Source organism: Indicator indicator, chromosome 25 (genome assembly GCF_027791375.1).
Source record: "Indicator indicator isolate 239-I01 chromosome 25, UM_Iind_1.1, whole genome shotgun sequence".
NCBI classification, from domain to species: domain Eukaryota; kingdom Metazoa; phylum Chordata; class Aves; order Piciformes; family Indicatoridae; genus Indicator; species Indicator indicator.
Window position 1 is genome coordinate 13,883,281 of NC_072034.1, and position 21,206 is coordinate 13,904,486.

At 39.8% G+C, this 21,206-nt stretch overlaps 1 protein-coding gene across 2 annotated transcripts in view; it reads left to right on the forward strand.

Annotated features, from left to right (window-relative positions):
* The window catches only part of GAB1 (GRB2 associated binding protein 1), a 96,157-nt gene that overhangs the window by 40,592 nt on the left and 34,359 nt on the right, over positions 1-21,206 (forward strand). For both annotated transcript variants that reach the window (XM_054392354.1, XM_054392355.1), the window contains exon 2: positions 15,180-15,474. In XM_054392354.1, the coding sequence (XP_054248329.1) occupies positions 15,180-15,474 (295 nt within the window). The remainder of the gene's footprint in view (positions 1-15,179; positions 15,475-21,206) is intronic.

A 21,206-nucleotide genomic window follows, 5' to 3' on the forward strand; every position in this document is an offset into this window, starting at 1 on the left:
TGATAGGGAGCTGCCTGCAGCAGCACAAATACTGTGACGTTAGTAGGTGTCTTGTCTTGGCAGTTGGTGACAGTGAAGATACAATCATTCTACATCAGCAGTTTCTAAAATTATGGTTTGATGTTGTTGTTGGGCTTACCACTCTGCTGTCACGATTCACACTGTGAATAAGCAGCTTCACCTCTGCAACTTTCTAGAAGCTTGCAGCACAGGCAAACCCAACATGCTCAAATGTGAGGGGTGGCTGAGGAGTGCTTAGAGTAATTAATGGGGTTTTTTTTCTGCATTTTTGTTAACCTTTCAGATCTAGGAGGGAGGATGGATGATTGGCTGTGTAAGGAGGGGAGCCATCCCCTTGGAGTCCTCAATATGTGCCTTACATCTGTTTGGCATCAAGGGTAAATGATAGCTTAGGAAACCCACGTGAGACCTAATGTGGATGTAAAAGTACAATTCATTGCTGAATTTCACTTCTTGGAAGTAGAACACAGTGGCGTCTCTTAGGTCAGGCTCAGAGGACTTACCTAGCTGGTAGTTATCATCTTTTCACCTTGCTGTAACCCCACAGGCAAGTTGGATCCCTGTCACACAAATCAATATGAGTGGCACCAAAATTCCCTAGGGGAGGAAAGACCTTGGATGCCACTGTAAGTGGTGGAGAAAATGACAAAACGAGATGCTTCCTTATTTTTGCTTGAGGTTTGGTATGTTCTTGTAGTGGCTTTTTTATAGATCTGCATTTAAAGTCAAAACAATTCAGTTGTGTTTCTTACTGGGTTCATATAAATGGAGTTGTGATCCTTTAAGGGTTGGAAAACATCTTTGTGCCAGATACTAAATCTTGTTTTAGATTTCATGTGTCTTGCTGTTGCCTCAAAACTCTTCCTATTTTAAGGATTAAAAAACGGTCATCTTTAGGAATGGAATACACCTTTTCAGTGTCATTACAATACAGATACTGGAAAATAATCAGTGTTAGAACAAATCTGGCAGTCGTAATTACTCATAAACAGCTCCAGAAAGAAAAGGGTTAAGTTATGAGTTCAGACAGGGTACCTGCTGAGGTGGTTGTTTTGTCCACTTGAGGTTACCAGCTATTAAAAATATTTTCAAACTGGTACATGTGTACCTTATAATTCTGTTTGATGACAAAACATAGAAAAAAAACATGTTTTCCCCTTTCCACACTTACATTGTTCCTGAAGTGCTGGCAGTAGTAAGAGCTTCCAGTCAGTAAACAAAGTAGATGTGGCTTAGATGTATAGAGAGACCATAAATAACAAGGAGTTCAGTTCTAGAGTTCCTTTGCTGCCTGTAAGTTAAAAATTAAACATTTTTATAGTAAGTGAAACTACTTATGAACTCTTACCAAAAAGTGTAAAAAGCAGTTGGATAATGCAGTGATTGCTTTTCGTGTCAAAGAGTAAAGCTTGAAAATGTGAAGTACTTTGCAAGCCAGATAAGGTAAGGGGATTGTAACACTTGAATCTGCTCAAAATTACAAAATAAATAAGAAAAACCTGATGGGGTTAAAGTTCTCATAGCAGTGTTGGTGGTTTAATTATAAATTTGTTGTTTCTTTAATCTGATTTTAATGCTTTTCTGTATTCTGTGATGGATCAGATGATACTGTGATGCAAATGAAGAACTGAACAATCTCACTATACTGAGCAAACAGCAGGCTAATTGTTCACTTTTTATCTAGTGCATAGAGGAGTTTGTGATGAGATCAGGAATTTTAGGCAATTTTTATTTGCCAGGGTTCTCCTAGTTACTCATCAGAAGGATGCTGTTATTAAAAAGGGAACAACAAACCTTCAAATGAATAAATGCTGATAGGAAATTTTTAGCACTAAATGTGAGAGATGAGACATTCTAAATATCACCATTCAAGTTTCTGGCCATTTCCTAGATTGCAGAGCTAATCTGAAAGGGCCTTTTGCCTCATCTTATTCTTTATCCAAAGAAATGTCTGGCATGGGAATTACATTTTCAGTGCATTTAATGCCACTTAAATTATTCATCCTTAGCTGATACCAAAGATGTTTATATTCATCATCTGTCCAGATGCACAAAGTATGGCTGTTCTTATCATGCTTAGATGAAGCCTTAGATGTGAGATGCTTTTAACTGAGCTAAATGTGAAGCAGTGGCCATTTGGAAAACTAAATGCCCTTTGTCTATTAGGTGGTGAGCTGTAGGGAGCTGTTCAGCTGGGAGCTGCAGCACAGCTGTGGTAGCTGGCCTTGGAAATTGGGGCTGAGAAACAAGTTCGTTCTTTCATGATACAGCTACATAAAGATATTCTTATTTTTCTGCCTTTAATTACTTTTTGTCATGTGATACTTGCAGCAAAAGGGTATTAGTGAAAAATCACAAGAGCTGTGAAGTAAAATTTCTTCTAGCAGTTGTTGAAGGAAATGCTTCATTTTTAAAGCAATCTGAAGATTTCTCTCTTTTCACTTACTTAAACCAAGCGTGCAAAATTCATTTGAGGTGGGAAGAAGCACAATTATATCTGCCACCTTCTAGTTATTTTGTTTTGTTTTTCTCCCTCTCAAATATGCTAACCCCTTAATTTTTTTTAAATGAAGGCTTTGTGGACCCTGGGGGCTGGCCATTAATTTTAGGCCATTGTGTGAATGCTAACTACTTAAAAATAGTCATGGAGCCAACCTTGCTTCCTCTCAGGGTTTATCAGTTGGAAGCATCTTCTTTTTATCCTATGTGTAAGCAAAGACCTCTCTGGATTGATGATCTGATCTGTATAATGGAAAATCTGGGCAGGATATCCTTTCTCTGTTATTCCTTGGTGTGATGGCATCAAGTTGTGTCTTAAAACAGGGGAAGGGAAAAGGAGGATTGTATTAGCAGGCAAAGTGGTTTCAAGGGACTTTTCAACTGCAGGCTTGCAGAGAACTTCATTTATTCTCCTTGTTCAACCATTTGTGCTTCAAGCTACTATTATGACATGTCAGTGGTGGCTTCTGCTGCTGTGCTCAAAAGTTTGCTGATGTGCACTTGTAGACATGTAATATTTGGAAGCTGTTGTGGATACCATGCTGAAGTACATCATAAGTGGCTTCTCTGCAGTTATTTTCAGCACTTGCAGGTCTCAATGAAATACTGCATTGACAAGCTAGATCCAGTCTTACCCTGTAGAAATGCAGTGCCTGAGCTTCTTCTGCCAAGAAAATATTTCTGATGTAATTCCATGATTATAATGCTTTTAAAACCAAGCAGCTCCTGATGTGCAGTAGAGGTACAGTGAATGCTTGGTAAGGTGTGTGCATTGGGGAGCAAATGTACACCAAATTACATTGGAACATGATGATGACCTTGGATTTCAGCATGCTTGTAACTATTCCCCTGTAGTTCTCCTGGCCTAGAATTTTGCTTGGCATTTGCAAAGCAGAGAGTGTTACTGACTTTTGTAATTGCAGAGGAACCTTTGATGTAGTCATCTTGTGTTCAGGAAAATGACACTGACACTTTATTCTTCTCTATCCTCTTCTCCAGAAGATGCAGTATAGCTCTTAGACAAGAGGTGAGTCCCTCTCTGAGTTAGTTCATTCTGCTCTTATCATGTGTTGTGGTGTAACCACAAAGGAGGAACCTGAGGGCTTTGGGGAAGGATGACAGAAATAGGACGTGATTGTGGCTTTGCAAAATAATAATCAGCTGGTACTTGAGGTGCAAGACAGAGCATTAATAAACAGAAATGCTTTAATTGCCTATCTGGACTTTAGAATCTGTAACACCTGGGCATTTGTGCCAAGATGACTGTAGTACAGTTTAAAGCACGTGAATTTTTTACTAGCAGCAAAGATAATATGGGGTCATTGCTTGGGCTTTTACCTGAGGAGAAGATAAAGTTCTTCCCTTCTACACCACAAAGTGCACCTCAGTGACTTAGAATTAGCAAAGGTCCTTTCTGTATTAGCAAATTGTTCTGTGACTTCCATCATCACTGGGGTTTTTTTTGTAGGTTTAACTGCAGTGTTTAAATGGGCTGCTGGTTTTATTGCTTACCAGAATGCCATGTTATTCTATGGGACATATGTATGTGTGTGTGTATAAGTATGTATATATAATACCTATTACTGATCTAAAAGCTCAGATAATTTTATTTTTTTTGGGTTGGGGGGAGATACAATGCTGCTTCTACTGCTATGGTTTACACTATCAGAAAATCATTGTATGTAATAGTCCAATGACTAGAACTTAAATGCAGAATCTCAGCATAAGCAAGAATTCATACCTCTCTTCTCTCAGTAGTGTGGCTGACAGTTTTTAGCCTCTTTCAGCCTAGGATCTCTAACAAATATATTTAAGTCTATGTAGATAATGTGTTTTAACCAACTCTTGAAAAACCAAAGCAAGGGAAGTTTTTCAGCTCTTAAGCCCACCCCTCACATATTAAATCATTTGAAATCTTACAATTGCTGTTATTTTCAGTCCATTGTGTCTGCTTCCTGTTGGTCAAAGGTTATGAGGATAGGGTGGTGTAGAGTGAGGTGGGAAGCTGGCAGGAAAAAGAAAGCTTTGCTTATTTTGGGGTAGACACAACTACAGAAATGGCCAGGACATTGCTTAAATTTGCTGAAGACTTGAAGAGGTAAATTAGAAAAAACCCTGTTCTTGATGTTGTTTGCTTTTCTGCTTTGTAACTGAGGTATATGGAGAATGAATTGGAGTAAGTAAACGAGGGCTTCCTTGAAGAACGTTGTCTTTTTTGCTTGAAAAATGTGTTTTGCTCAAAAAGAGGTGTGCTTTTTGTTTTGATTTACAAGCCAACTGGTAAATTCTGTTTCTGAAGCGCAAGAGTAAACCTCTACCTGGTTGCTCAGTTGTATCACCAACTCAAAAGGAGAAAAAAAAAGAAAAAAAGACAAGTTTTAAATGTTTATGCCATGAAGAGCAAGTAGCAGCTCTGTGATGTATCCCTTCGGTATGTTACAGGCATACGTGGGCATGTGTAGGTGCATTAATGCAGCCCTCTAAAACACTTAGTTAATCTTGATGTTGGTATCATTATTCAAGAACCATGTGTAATTTCTTGGCTGTTAGAACACTAGTGCTGAGTACTTCAGCTTTGTCACCAGGGAGGCTTGCAGTGAGCTGCTGTGAGCAGACGCTGGCTGACCAGGGCTTGCTCCTGGTGCTCAGGTTCCTGCGGCATGACAGCGTAGCCTTTGTGGTAAGAAACTCTGGCAATGCCATTGGGAGAATTTGGTTGCAGAACAGATCTCGATTCAGGTCTGGAGTGGGGAGAAAACAAAAGAGAAATGAATAGGGTGTGGTAGTTGAAATCTACATAACTCTGAATCCTAGGAATAAATGACACGAGGGTACTGTTGCAGTCTAGGAAACAGTAGAAATGTTTCTGTGCGAGTTGATGACAGCAAGAGGAGTGTTTTGTAAGCTAATCAAAGTAATTATACTAAAGCATCTTAATTTTCAATATGCTGGTGTGTTAGTTCAATTTGCTGTTGGAATGTGGTGTAGCTGGCTTTTAAATTTCTTAACCATTTTGTTACTCCCAGTGACATATTTGGATTTGAAAGTATTTTGTTTGCAGTATTTTGTTTTTGTTATGATAGGAACTCAGCTGAATTAGCATAGTAAAAGCAACTCACGTATCATGTCCTGCAAAGAATTTTGACTTCGTGCTTGTTTATTTTGAAATACATTTTTCTCTGGAGTTCTTTAGATCAATTATATTCAGAAAAAAAATTAGCCTAGTTGATAAATATTTTGAACTGTATCAAATGAGAATGTGTATATCCAACACAATGCTGACTTTTGTGTTAGCTTTTACTTTGCTTAGCAGCTCTTCCTGCCATGCTTGCACACTTGATTCATGCACATTGCAGATCTGATGATTTGTAATGGAAAATCTAATAATTTTGGTCCTAAAACGTAAACACTGGGTGTGCCCTCCCTATAATTCTTCCCCATTCTTAGAATAAGAAATCCCTTGCAGTATGTAAAAAGTAGTCTGTTGATTCTCCCTGTGACACTTTGACAGAACAATAGATTTCCTTTAGCTTTCCCTCTATGGTGCCTGAGTAAAGTGGCTTGAATAAGTGTCAGTCCTGTTATTGCTGTGATAGTGACTGACTCATTTACAAGAGAGGCTCCTGCTTTGGTCTACAGATACCTGCTTTGTGAGAATGCTCATGTGCACCCTTGCTCTCTCCCAAGGCATGGATAAGGACAGTGTCACCATGTCCTAAGTGTAATTTGTAGGGATTATTTAAAACACTGTCTGGAGATTACTTTGGAGACTTTTCCATGCGTGTTAATGGATGTGTAGGAGCTTCTTTCATTATGCATAAAACTAGTAGCTTAAACTAGGCTAGCTAGTTGGGAGGCAATTTGCAGAAATTATGGGTTATCTTTGCACTGTCCTTGGAATTGGAGCAACTGCTTCTTGTGTAGCTGAAACACTCTTTTTTTAGTGGGGAGTATTTAAGCCTATGAGTATTTTGCTGATGAGATGATGTGCAGAATGCCTGGCCTCTGACATCTGTAGAAATCTGTATTTTGTGTGCAATATGAGCATGCTTGAGTGACCCAAACATGGAGCAGTGAAGCATATGTTAGATGTTTGTTGAAACTGCAGTGTCCTTTAAAGGATCCAACACAATGTCAGGAATTGCATGTTTTTACATAGCTGTGGTGTCTTGCTTTTCCCTGTATATAAGCTTTCCACAGATGATGAAGATAGATAACTACACAGGCAAGTAAGGAGGTGAACCTGTACAAATTATTGAAAAAAAAACCCTGGTCTTGTGATCTGGAAGAAGGGAGGTTTTTTTCACACCACCTCAAAATGACAGTTCTCCTAGGAAACAAGGAATGAATAGACAAAAGTATATGGTAAATTCTTTCATCCCTGGCTGTTAGTAGATGTTGATATCAGTGGAGTATAGGTTTGACCTTTCAGGTTCAGATTTGCATGATTATCTTAAATTTTGGTGATTTTCAGTGTATTGCTCTCATGCAGCTTGTCAGAGCATGCACCCGTGAGCTCATGATAGTGGAACTCAATTCAAATAGCACAGCTGGTTTCTTCTCTGAATTGTCTTGGTGAGGGGGTCTTGTCAGCACTCATAATCTTTGGGAGAAGTAATGTACAGACACTTTAAAAGAAAAAGAGCAGAACTTACACTGAATGTGTTGCTTTCTTAGACTAAGACTTTTAGGGGAAAGTGACTTCTAATTAAGAGCTGATGAAAAGAGTGAAGCGACTTTAGGAACCAAAAAAACCCCACAAACAAGCCTTTGTCTGATGAACACACAAAGCCATTACTTTTTAAAGAAGACCATCTGATGCAAAGCCAAATTCTTGTTTGGTTGGGTGGTTGCAAGTGCTATCAAAGAAACTGATCTTTAGGAATAATCTGAAGGAAGGTGTCATGCCCTTGCTCATTGATTCAGGGAACCTTCAGAAGTTGAAGAAAGATCACAGATGCTAGAGAGAAGGAAAAATGAACCAAAGTATAGGTGGCAGAGCAAAGTGATAGGAGGTGATTTGCAAGAGGGATGGAGTCAAGTAAGTATATTGAGTTTCCAAAGAAGAAAAAGTCTAAAAATAGTTGAGAGGCTCAAAACTTTAATAAAGCATGTCAGTAAATGAAGAACTTTAAAAATAAAGGATGATGTGATTAGAATGAGAGAAGGGAGAAAGTATTTTCTTTAAGTAGGAGAGATAGGAAAAACCAGAGAGGAAAGGTGACCTGACATGCTCTTGATGAGACAGGAAAACATCGAATTTTGGAATTGTTCTGAGAAACAGAACAGAAAACCAGTGACCACATAGGTGTGAGGGTAAAATACACTTCTCCTTATGCTGCAACAAGCAACATGCCATGATAAGTGTTCTGTTTTCATTGCTGACAAAGCAGTGAGAGGAGATGGCAAAGCTAATACCTGTGAGAGAGAATGTGTCTCTGTTTGGGAGTGATGACAGCCACATAGGGTGGGTGGTGTGAAGTAGGACAACTAGAAGTGAAAAGGTAAGTTTGCAAAGGATTAGAAATGACAGATTATTTATAGGCACAAGAAGTAGATAAGATGTTTATGATACAGGGACAATATGGTCACTGATCTTAGCTTGTAGACAGTGAAGGCTCAGGTCCTAGCTCTGCTGCAGATCTCCTGCTTTATTGCTCTATACATCTCTCAGAATTTTCTCCTCTGCTGAAGAGATGATGATAATTGTCTTTACACTCTGGTGAGCAGGAGTATGGCAGTGAAAATCTTGTGCTTGCCAACAGAAAATTCATGACTTACTGCAGAAAAGTATTTACTGAAGTGACTAATGCACAAGGGCCAGTTTAATGGGAATTGCATGATTCAGACCTGGCTACACAATTACACTGGGAATAGATTCACAGAATCATAGAACGGCGCAGGTTGGAAGGGACCTCACGGATCACCTACTCCAACCCCCCTGCCATAGGCAGGGACATCTCTCAACTAGACTTGGTTGCCCACGGCCTCATCCAACCTGGCCTTAAACACCTCCATGGAAGTGGCATCCACCATCACTCTGGGCAACTTATTCTAGAGTCTTACCACCTTCATACCGAAGAACTTCCAAAGATCCAGTCTAAACCTACTCTCTCTCTGCTTAAAACCAGAGTCCTGTGACTAGATGACATCCTTCTGAAAAATTATTCTCCACCTTTTCTGTAGGCTCCTTTCAGGTATTGGAAGGCAGCTGCAAGGTCCCGTTGGAGTTTTCTCTTCTCCAGGCTGAACAACCCCAGTGCCCTCAGCCTATCCTCATAGTAGAGGTGCTCTAGACCTTTGGTTGTCCTTGTGTCCTTCCTCTGGACTCATTCCAAAAATTTTATGCCCTTCTTATGATGGGGGTAAGATCTACGAAAAAAAAAAAAACACAAAAAGAAAACCCCAAGAACCATCACGTGAAATGGAAAGGACTCTGGAAATACTCAGTTTCAGATTCACCAGATAAAGCAGCAATTAGTGCTATGTGGTCTGAATTCTGTTCTGAGCCTTTTTTTGACGTTTTAATTATTAATGTAAGGCTGGGAGGTTAATTCACATGCTGAAATGTCAGATATGAAACAGTGCTCACAGTAAATCTGTGTGGCAGCATTGTTCTGCTGTATTTTCAGTGTTTTCTTTTGTTTGTTTAACAAGCTAAAGTTAGAATCGCCAGCACAAGACTAGCAAATGGTGACAATAGTTTGAAAACAGGAAATTTTGGCCTTGTGTGTATTCGGAACAGATGATCAGGATGATGGCCAGGAGAGTGGAAACTTCCATTGAGACTGTTTTTTCCTTATTTTACTCAGTGAGAAAAGATGGTGCTTCCTGGAAAACAAGTCTTAAGTATTTAAAGAAAGTCGTAATGTATTCAGTGTTTTCCTCATATCACATTTGTTTATTTTGCAGCAATCTGTTTACACTTCTTAGTATTTAACTGCTGCTGAAAGTAGAATGTTTGGACCATTGTCACATCTTGGAAATGCAATTTCTGCTGTTAGAATTGAGACACTAAATATGCCTTTTTTTGTGCTCGGTTTAGTTGTTCTATCTTACATTAAGAAAAAAAAAAAGAAAAAAGAAAAAGCAAGGGCATTGGTTTTAGGGAAGAGGATGGCAGCTACCAGTAGGTGTAATGACAGTGGTTTGCAGAAGTAAATAGTAATTATGTATTCCTCAGTTGTGCTGCTCATTATATGGCCTTTAAAAATTAAAAAAAAAAGTTTTAAAAGATTTCCAGAAAATGCTTTCTGAAAAACACCCCTTAATTTATTTCCATGTAGAAATACACAAGGAAAGCATGAATTTCTTAGGGAAAATGTCAGCTGAAGTTCTAAAATGTCACCATATTGGAGATAGGTCTGTAAGCCATGAGGGGAGCAAGTGGAAAAAATAAAGTTCTGTACTTGAAGTGCTGTTACCTAAGGTGACCTCCTTGGGCTACTTCCCGGCAGTCCTCCCAAATACGTGCCTTGTGGGATGGAGCTCATCAGTGACAGTTGTCACTGGTCTCTGCCTGCCACAAATAGTATTCAAAAAGAAGCACAGTGTGAAGGAAAACTTATTTTTGTTTTGTTTAACCTGCTAATGGGCTGCAGAGCACAGGTCTAACACGAGTCAGTGGTGCTGTGCCAGAGGTGTAGCTGACTCTTGCTCTGAACAGAACACCTGGCCACTAGAGATGTGGAGGCAAAGGGGAAAATAAATACTCATTTTTCTGTTTGTGATCCTTCTTCCTCTTGATTGCCAGAGACACGTAGCAATTTCAATATTATTTGACCTTTACACTGGGGAAAAAAATAAAGGGAGAGGGGTAAGTGATTTAGATGGGAGCAAAAAGCATAGAGAAAACTAAATCTTCACTTCAGCAGACAAGTGAAAATAGCTCAACTGTAGGTTCAGGACTTAAATGTCCAGGAGAGCATTCTGAAGTGACCTTGGGCTTTCTTTTACCCCTTCTCTCTGGTTAATGCTCTGCATGTCTTCTACTACTATTTAAGTTCTTTTAGAGCAAGGAAATGTGTTGTCACGTGATTGTAAAATGTCAGGTGTTCTTTTGGATCCTTCCTTGTACCCACAAGTAAGTCACTTCTTTCTTCCAAGCCTTCACTGTCTGGGAAAGGAGAATGCCAGATACTGCTCTTTTAAAGTACTCTTTGTGGCATGCAGAGATGAAAACCTAAGCACAAATTTCTGCACACGTAAAAGATGAGAGGGAGGGTCTGAGATTTGTAATTTTATTCCTAGGTCGACTAGTCATGCATGGGGGAAAGATTTATTAGCAGTATTAGTGGAGCAGCATGTAACTGATACCCTCTTTGGCTTAGGTGGTACTTCACAGTCGTGGAGGCTTTTTTGACTGGATGCTACCCAGGAGAAAGAAAGTGGTAAACGTGCTAGAAGAAGAAAATCAGCTTTAAATGATGTGAGGATTTTGGGTAGCAATACTTAGCAAACCTAAGAGAGATAATTGACTAGTTTATCAGTAAGCAGAGTTACTTCACCACATGAGAGCAAATGCTGTAAAAAATTGACCACAAAAAGTTGTCTGGTTCAACATTTCTAAGCTTTTATTTAAATGTTTCATGTAAGAATTTGGGCCTCTTGAGCAACAGCTTGATGGGATCCAAATGGAAGATTAAATCCTTTTAAAAGTATAAATGGAAATTATTTACTCTTTCTGGCCCTTCCTCTTGCCTTTCCCTCTCCATTTACACATACACTCCCCATTTCCTACATCTTTGAACTACAGCCAGAGTTGAATGAAGTACCTCTTGAATGTATATGAAAGGGGAGGGGGGGAAATGCATAAATATAAAAGTTGAGGGAGTCAGAGCTACAATTTCAACAGATACACCTTTTGTAAAGGAGATTATATTGTATATTAAATGTATTGCATACAGATTTAGCTACGGTCTCTCAAATAAAATAAAAAAACCCAAAACCCAACAAACCCCAGCACTGCTAAATGGTGCTTTCAGCCAATTTCTTAGCTGATCCACTCGCTTTTAATTCAGCAATTTGCATATATGTGAGTGGAAAAACTAATCACAGAAATTTGGTTTTGCTTTGTAAGCTACTCAAAATGCTGTGTGAAAAATACAGAATTCCCCTGTTCCTTTGATCACTTGATGCTCTGTGGGTGAGCAGCTCGTCACATTTTAGACTACCTCAAAAGCAAGCAAACAAGCTTGCCTCTATAGTTATGATGGTCTCATGATACAACAGTCTCATGATACAAGCAGGACAATGTTTGGCAAGCATGGTGATGTCCTACGTTAGGCCAGCTGATACGCTGTGCAGCTCAAAGGGGGAAAACAAGCTGGGAGACACACAAGGCTTTTCTTAGCCTGAAACAAAAGCAGCAAACCTCGTTAAACCTCGTTTTGTAATGATTCACAAAGCCTACACAGGCTCTTGGGGAATGTGATTCCCATGATGTTTGCTCTGCTACACTTTTAAAAGGAACAATTTTACTTCTCAGTTAGGTATTTGATCTGCATGCAGAGTTTTGTAACCAGGTCTTAGTGTAGTTATAAAATACGTTTAACCCCCCCTATTTATATTAATAACAAACATTTTATATATCTGAAAACTTTCTGCATTAAATCCCCACCTTTTCTTTCTTTGCTCAAATATCTTTCCAGAATGAAATTATATTGTTGTTGGGACAAGATGTTTCAGTCCTGCCCTGGCCACTTAGGGGTTTTTTTGCCTTCTCAAATGTAGTGTAGTTGACTTGCAGCACAGAAAGCTCTAATGTGTGGTAATGTGTGACTGATAAAAATAATAATGTGTGACAAATAATTAGTACCTGTAATTTTCCTGTGGTTTAAACCAGTTGCATCTCTTTTGGTGATGCTGAGAACTAGCGTGTAGTGTGCTCTGTAGATGAAAATACAACATTTTCAAACAAGTGTGCCCAAAGGGGTTAAAAAAAAGGTGAATTTGTGTAAATATGTCTATCTTTTAGGAAAGCTGCTACTGAAGGAGCTCTCTTCCTTTACAGCTACAGCACAGTATTCTGTACTTCAGTGAGGCAGCATAGACCTTTCCTTACAACAGCAAATACTGAAATGTTAAAAATAGATCAAGCTTTAAGAATCCCAGATATTTTCAAATAACAAAGAGTGATTTATGGTGGCTCACTTTGCGCTTTGACAAAATATAGAGGCGCTTTTGTACTATGATTAGCAAGGGTGCTGATGTCAGTTCGCTTGTCTAGCTTTAAGCTTTATTCTGCTGCTAAATTGTGCTTTGTGCTGTAATCCAGAGAACCTTTGTATCTGCCTTATTAGTGTGTAGTTTATGGAATTGCTTTTGTTTTTGAATATAATCTGTGCCAGTTTCAGCGAGTGTGACTCATTATATGACTGAAATAAACGTTCACATATGCACTATGTGAAAACCCTTCAAAAATAGTAGCAGGTGCTGGCAGGCTAAATTCAGTGTTTGAAGTGCTTGATAGTTGCTATTTTGTAGCTTGAAGGCCTGAAAGCAAATTCTGTTTAGCTAGTTGATTTTCTGAATTTTTAAGAGTGCTCTTTACTCAATGCTCTACAGAGATTGAAGGCTCACTAAGAATCTTTCCCTCCTTAACATAGTACTAGAAATAAACTCCCTAGAAGAGGCATACTTGGTTGTTGATGAAGTTGACTTGGTTTGTTTGATTCAGGTTGTTTTTGTTGTAGTTATTACACAAAAAAAACCTCCATTTTTTTGTGAGACAGAATGCATTGTGGTTCTGAATTGCTCTCCTAATCTCTTTCCTCCTGACACAAGCTTTGAAAGTTCCTTCTGAATGGCTGAAGGCAGAGGTCAAAGATAAAGCTGGTTTCTGAAGCGAGAATTTTGCAGCTTGATTGGTAACAGTTTGGAAGGAGAGCTTCTGATACTGATGTTTCCTGTTATCCCAGCATCTAATTTGTCACTTGATTCAGAAACAGGAAGCAAAACAAACTTTACTGCTGGTTTTGGGTTGATGTTAAGTAGTGGTTATCAGCTGGACTACTAGAAGATGCTCACATTTGAAATCTGAAGTGAAGGGGTTTCGTCTGTTAGGTATTCTACTTCTGTGGTTTGCTGTTACCCATTTGAACTTAGTGATACCATGGAAATAATTGCTTGAGACCTTGACTTGATGCACACAGTTCAGCATTCAAAGGCAGATGATGTATTCACAATTACAATGAATACACTTTATTAATCAAGTATAAAAATTAGCTTAAAATCAAATAACTTTTAGAGTTGGGGAACGGGTCACAAGTCTTAATTAAGCTGTCTGGCACTTTTCCCCTTCTCCTGTTTGTCTGTATTGTCTTCTCATAATAGCTTCCTAGGCTTGATATCCAAAAAAGGCATGCCCATGAGGGACAATGAGGGGTTTGTGAGTCTCTAGTGAAAAGCTGACAGCACTAGTTTGGAGCTGGAAGATGGCAGTGCAGTTCTCGCTGTCAACGTCCCCCTCTGCTAGTTCATTTGAAGGTGACAGCTACATAAAAATCAGATGGAAACACTCCTGTGCCTTGGGAAAATGGGTCTGAATCTTTCCCTAATACAGAATAAGAAAGTCTTATGTTCAAAGTTGTATCCCAGTATGTAAAGGACACCAGACATCTTCTGCATCCCAGTGTGTAAAGGACATCACATCTTGACCTCTTCTGGGACCAGCCTTGCTGATTTCATTCTTTTCTGGTAGAGCTAAGGAGCCAAAATGCAGTGAAGTGGGGAGATAAAGATGCTGTTGGTAACACAAGGACATTGTATGCAAACATTAGTTGCTTTGTTTAATGTCTTTGGTGGGAATTATGCTGGGTAATGGAGGTCCATGGGAATGAAAGGCAGTTGAGGAGTAGTTGAAAGATGAGGCTTTTAGTCCTGCTTCTCTCCTGGACCAGCTTCTTTCTCTCTGCAGCAACAGCAAGACTGGTAAAACAAGCATGGTGTCAGATTATTTCTTCTGTGGACATATTTTCCACAGAGACATTTTATGTGGTTCAACTATAATGTTTGGTCATTCTCTCCATCCCCATCTCTCTGACAGCTTCCAAAATAATAATGTAGCTCTTTTTCTGTAAGAAGTACTCTTGTAGAAGTATGATGAGGTTGTGAGTGCAGAGTTCTACTATAGAGGCAAGTGTATCAAGTGAGTGTTGTCTATTCTTCAAATACAGGTGGCTGTCGTTGATTATCAGTGAAGATTAGTTAAAATATGTCGCTCAAAGCAGCAGATATTGGAAATAACACACTTTAAAATGTTTTGTTTTGTCTTCCCCATCTCTACATCAGCTTCCTTCAGAAGTTTTAGTGTATACCTTTTTCCCTTTTCCTGGTCCCCTTCCCCTTTTTCTCTTTACTCGATTCTTCCTTTCTTGCTTTGTAAGCAATTCTTTAATTATATCCCCTTCTTAAAACCAAAGCTTAAAAACAGAAGAAATAAACTTTAAAATACAAAATCACTAATCCCCTCATCCACGGCTGTAAAAATAACAGGTTGTGCTAAATGAGAGCAACAGGTGTATAATCTCTCAGAATTATAATTGAAATATTTATTATTACTTGGTTAAACACAGGCTGAAACCATACACAAGGTGTATGGTCATGGAGTGTGATTTCTTCCCTCTAATCTTTGTCCTTTGTTCCTCTCCAATTTTCAGGCATGGAAGAGGAGATGGTTTGTGCTTCGCAGCGGTCGCTTAACAGGGGATCCAGATGTATTGGAATACTACAAAAACGACCATGCCAAGAAACCAATCCGAATTATTGACTTAAATTTGTGTCAACAAGTGGATGCTGGATTAACGTTCAACAAGAAAGAGTTTGAAAACAGTTATATTTTTGATATCAACACTATAGACAGAGTTTTCTATTTGGTAGCAGACAGCGAGGAGGAGATGAATAAGTGGGTTCGATGTATCTGTGATATCTGTGGGTTCAACCCTACAGATGAGGGTAAGTTCTCTTTATTTTTCTCAGAAAGTGCAATGCCTCCATGCAAATAATGTTTCAAAGATCAGATGACTATCTTTAGCTGGCATTTATTTTAAAACTTGTATGTGTTGACTGTGAAACTTTGTTACTCTGAAAAAAGTAAGCGGTGCAGGGGGAAATACTAAGAAGTTGTTACAAATTAAGTGTGCCCTAGAACCTGGATGATACTATTCTGTTTTGCATGATGTTAGCTCTTGAGAGCAGGGGGGAAAAAAAATCTTTAAGTAAAATCATGCAAACCAGAAGATCATCATAATCATCAAAGGAATCCCATTTGGTATAAAAACATATGGTTATGCAAGCAGGAATGAGTGCAAAATGTCAGGTTTCTAATATTACCGTTTCTGCCTGTGCTTTGCAACTTGGAAAGAAAAATAAATCCACCCCCCACTGGCAGAGACAAAGAAAAAATAACTTGTAGTTCTCCACTATCCAGCTCTAATCCTACCAAAACAGACACTGTGTGAAAGCAGTTTGCAGGTGACAGGGTGGTGTGTTTCATTCCTACAAATACTTTGTGGCCATTGCTTGTCCTGAATCCATCCTTATTTATTTACTTAACATTCCTGCATTCTTTGTGGAGATTAGTGGGTTGCAAGGCTTACTATAGCTCTGTGCATGGGCCCAAGAAAAGATTAAATAGGAGTGTTAAGAGGGTTATAAAGGAAGCAAGCCTTGCTGAAGGTGCTAGAATTAAATCCTGTTTCTTGTAGGGCTGTGGGTTGAGGGGAAATAAGGGAAAGAAGAGCCAGCATCCCTTCTACTCCAGCCAAATTTTCAAAAATGGCTGGAAAATATTGTTGCCTTCTGAAGAGCAGCCCTTTTCTTTCTCCTTGTTGCAGTTTTGAACTAAAATTGTCATGAAAATTTAGTCTCTGAATTACCACTCCACGAGCGAGTTGAGTGAAGAGTACTTGTTTTGACAGTTGCAGCATTTTTTCCTGCCATCCTGAACGTAACCGAGACTACCCACGGCACGTTTCTAAGAGTGAGTGCCAAGTGATTTGGTGTTTGCTCTGCCAGGCAGCCCTTACCTTGGGGAGAGGGCTAGGCAGGTGGTTGCTTCTCAGCGGATAATACAGCTGTGGGCAGGAGGTGCTCACAAATCATTGGTTCTGGGGACAAACTAGGGACCTGGAAAGTAAGGAGGAAATGTTTACCTTACAGCTCTTGTGTATGTGAGAGCACAAAGGAGCATGTGCTCATGGCATGGAATGGAGAAGTAGATTCCCCTCAAAGCCAGCTGAGAGCTGGTGTGTTGCTTGTCCTTAATTTTCTGATGACATTACATTTTCTTTTGAAGATGAAACATGCTATGAGTGCAGAGACCATTATAATAAATCATAGAATCATAGAACAGTTTGCATTGGAAGGGACCTTAAAGGTTGTCTAGCTCAAACATTCCTGCTGTGGGCAGGGACACCTCCTACTAGATCATATTGCTCAATGCCCCATCCACCCTGGCTGTGAACAGTTCCAGGCTTAGAGCTTCCACAACATCTCTGGGCAACTTGTTTCAGAGTCTTAGCACCCTTATGGGGAAGAATTTATTCTTCTCTGTCTCACTGTAAAAAGTCCCTTTCCAGCTTTCCTGTACCACTCTGGAAGGCTACTCCAAGGTGTCCCTGGGCCTTCTCTTCTCCAGGCTGAACAACCCTAGCTCTCTCAGCCTGTCTCCATAGGAGAGGTGCTCCAGCATTCTGATCATCTTCATGGCCTCCTCTGGACCTACTCTGACTTACAATGCCCTCACTGGCTGTTTGGACCAAAGCTAGATTTTACTTCAGTAAAGGCCTTTGAGCAACCTGATCTAGTGGAAGGTGTCCCTGCCCATGCCAGGGGGTTTGGATCTTAGATGATATTGAAGGTTCCTTCCAACCCAAACCATTCAAGGACTGGGGCCACCACTGTCCTGTTTTGCCTGCTGCTGCTCATTGGGAATCCCAGTCCGATTGCCTCCTTGGATTTACAAAAGAAAAAATTGAGGTGATGATGGTTAGTGCTAACAGATAATTAATACTGAGTTGTTATTTTAGTGTTGGGAGGAATGAGAGAGAAAGAGTTAACTATGAAGAGACCAAAAAACTAACGATTGCTTCAGGCTAGCTCTGACCTGTACCTTCCTTAGAGCTGCCTTTCAGTACCTGAAGGGAGCCTACAGAAAGGTTGGAGAGGGACTTTTCATAAGGGTGTCTAGTGACAGGACAAGGGGGGAATGTTTTTAAGCTGAGGGAGAGTAGATTTAGACTGGATCTTAGGAAGAAGTTCTTCAGTACAAGGGTGGTGGGACTCTGGAACAGGTTGCCCAAAATAGTTGTGGATGCTCCCTCCCCAGAGGTGTTTAAGGCCAGGTTGGATGAGGCCTTGGGCAATCAAGTCTAGTTGAGAGGATCCCTGCCCATGGCAGGGGATTTGGAGTAGATGATCTCTGAGGTTCCTTCCAACCTAGGCCATTCTACGATTCCATACTTAGAGAAGACTCAGAAATTCCTAGGATGTCAAGTGTCTATTTTATTGCTTTCCTTAAAAACAAGCACTCACATTTTGAACAATTTCATGCTTTGTTGTGATCTTCCAACTAGAAACTGATTCATGCTCATGAAATCTGTTTGTTCTGGAGATCTGCAAAGTTCCATTTGTATTTGGACTGAGCAGATAAATTTATGTTCTTTAGTCATATTTACAAGCCATTTAGTCTCCAGCTTTCTGGTTGCATCATAGTATAATGTCATCTGTAATAGATTTATTACAGTTATGGCTTTTTGTAGGGACTTCTTTTAAGGAAGGGTTTACAGTTATTTAAGCCTTTTAAATTTACAGTAAGATGGAAACAGGAAAGAAATACCTTTTTTATATAATACCTAAATAATTCTACTTTTGTAGAGAAATTTTTGGCTGGTTTCTTTATTTTTTTCAGGTAGTGCTTCCGGTTTTCAACGTGTAGCTGAAAAATGCTTGTACCTGCAGCATGCATCTTTTCAAAATGCTCATGCAAAGGTGGAAGGAGCTACATGTGAGCATGAGCTTTAGTTTTGCCACTGAGCTTCATGCTGCACTTCTAACATTCATATTTTCTCAGTAAGATCATAATATAATAGATGATTTAGGGGGTGTAAAAATGTAACTGTAAGCAAAAATGTGCTGTGTGCTTCCAGCTCCGGTAAAGATGATCTGGGACAAAGAGACTACCCAGACATGGGACATGACTATTATCTTCTGTCTGGTGCTGTGGAGACCTCAGCTGAGATTCTGTGGCCTGAGCATCCAGAAGGATGAAAGAAATGTTTAAAGAATGGTAGATACAGAGGAAAAGGATTCTTGAAAGTGATCAATGAGAAGTGTTGAAGGATTTTTAAATTTTTTTTACCCTGGGAAGAAAATACTGATGGAAGAGGTGAATTTCAGAGTATAAGAAGTTGTGATAAGCAGGGCATGGATCAGTTGTTATCTGAAGAGAGAAGTCATCTGTTTCTCTTTACAAAGAAAAACTTTCTAAGGATATTTAAACACAGGCTATGAAAACCCTTCCCTAGAATTCAGCAGACATCTGTGATGAATGTTTTATACGTGATCCAGCTCCATGTTTCTGTCATTTAGTGAGTGGCATGCTCTGCAGAGTGGAGGAAGAAGGAAATATTCTTATTATATGCAAACATATTACTTGCATGTATTCTTTTGAATAAAGACAGCAGTAACAAAGTAAACCAGAAGAAATTGCAAAGTCAAGAAGAAGAAGGGGGTGGAAGGGAAGAACAAGACATTGAAATCGACAATTACATTTACACAGAAAATTACATGTGGTAAAGAAAGGGTTTTTTTGTTGTTATAAGGGCCATACTTTGAAAGAGCTACAGACTGTTTCACACACAAGGCCTTCTAAGTTTGTAGTGTTTGCGTTCAGGCAGCTGCTGTCTGGTGTGTGCTGTATTTTCTGCATTTTGAACAGTAAAAATATTTTCAGATAACCGTTGTTTTTTAAAAGTGGAGATCTGATAATACCTGTACTGCAGGCTGATCATAGCTTGGGTGCAGTGTCAGTGGCTGACAGGATGAATGTAACTCTCCCTTCTGATCCTGACTTTTTATTCTCCCTAATGCTGTATGGTTGGGCATTCCTGCTGCTGCACTGTGGTGAAGATCTCTGTATCAGATGAGGATATCCCTGTGCTGCCTGCAAAGCAAACGTGGAGCAGAAAACTGGCTCTGCCACCACGAACATACTCTTTGCAGTAAGAGACACCAACTTAGGAGCAGAGGCTTGGGAAGAAGTGAAAGCAAATAAGGTGGTTTTGATCATTGTGACAGATAAGTCATCTTGGTGCTTCAGCTGTTGGACCACTGTTGAGCTCCAGGATTGCTAACAAATTTTTCAGTGGGTCTTTGATAAATGGTTGACATTAGAGGTGTTTAGGGTGCCTGTACTGTATGAAGTGTCTGCCTGTAAGAAATAAAAAATGTTCTCTGACAGCTTTACCAAGTGAATGATAGAGGCTGGCACACTTGGCAGATCACAATCACTATCTGAACGATACATGATAAATATTAGAGACCTTGGTCATGAAAGGAGCCCAAAGTGTGGAGAAACAGCAGGAGTTTTTAGATGAAGGAAGGGGGGCTCTGGAGGAGTGTAGAGTGCAATGATACTAATAAGCTTAAAATATTTTTGCAACAAAGCTGCACTATAGAGAGGATGCAGTTAATGACAAGTTGAATTTTTTTATATCTCTTAGGTATGAGAGACAGGTGAGGATAGAATGTCAAGGAAGCTGTCAGAGTTGCAAGGTTTTACCTGGCAAAATTGCAGCGAAATAATGAAACTAGAAGTGGGACTACAGAAGGACCTGAGGTTTGGCATAGCAGGTTTGGTTGTGGTGGTAGCTGATGGCTAAAGAGCTGAGTAAAGGCAGACAAAGGAGTGAAATAATTCTTGCCCATTATCCAAAGGGGAGAGAAGGAGACAGCAGGGAAGACTTAAAATGTCTCTGACTTCAGATGAAGCAGTTTAAAGATGAGTAGCTAAGTGCGAAGATGAATAGAGCACAAAACCTGCAGCTATAGAACTTCCCTTGCAAGTGTCTGAGAAGAAAACATACAGATGAAAAAGATACAATATGAAGAGTGCAGTCAGAATCTTAATCGTGAGTGTTTAAGGTTAACATCTTAAGCTGCCTGTTGCATGTGACAAAAATTCATGTGGAAGACGATTCTACTCTTCCTTGAGGAAAAATTAAACTGAGTCTAATATGCCCAGGTGGTTATCTTAATCTTCCCTGATTCCTGCTGCACACCTTTGGTGGCGTTAACATCACCTGATGAGTTGTTAGGAGGGACTTGCAAGAGGGGGAGTTGGAAAACTGTTCTGCACATGGCTGCTTCTGGAGTCCTGAGGTGCTTGACGTGTGTGGAGTACCGACAACCTCTCTGAGGCACTGAGGTGCCTGTGGTTCCACGCAGTGTGCTGCAGCAGGTAAGCTCACCATGTGGTGGGGTAACCTGCTCTGCTGAGGACAGCTGTGGGCATTTTTAGTGAAGAGCAACCCCAAATGTTTTCATGTGCTGGATTCTGCTGTTTCTCTTCACAAGCACTTACAGAAGTAGGTCTATAACAGGATTCCTTGATTATATTTGTTGTCACCCAGCCTGTGTGCCATCTGAAGATGGAAAGAACAGGCTACAGATGTTCCTTTCTCCCC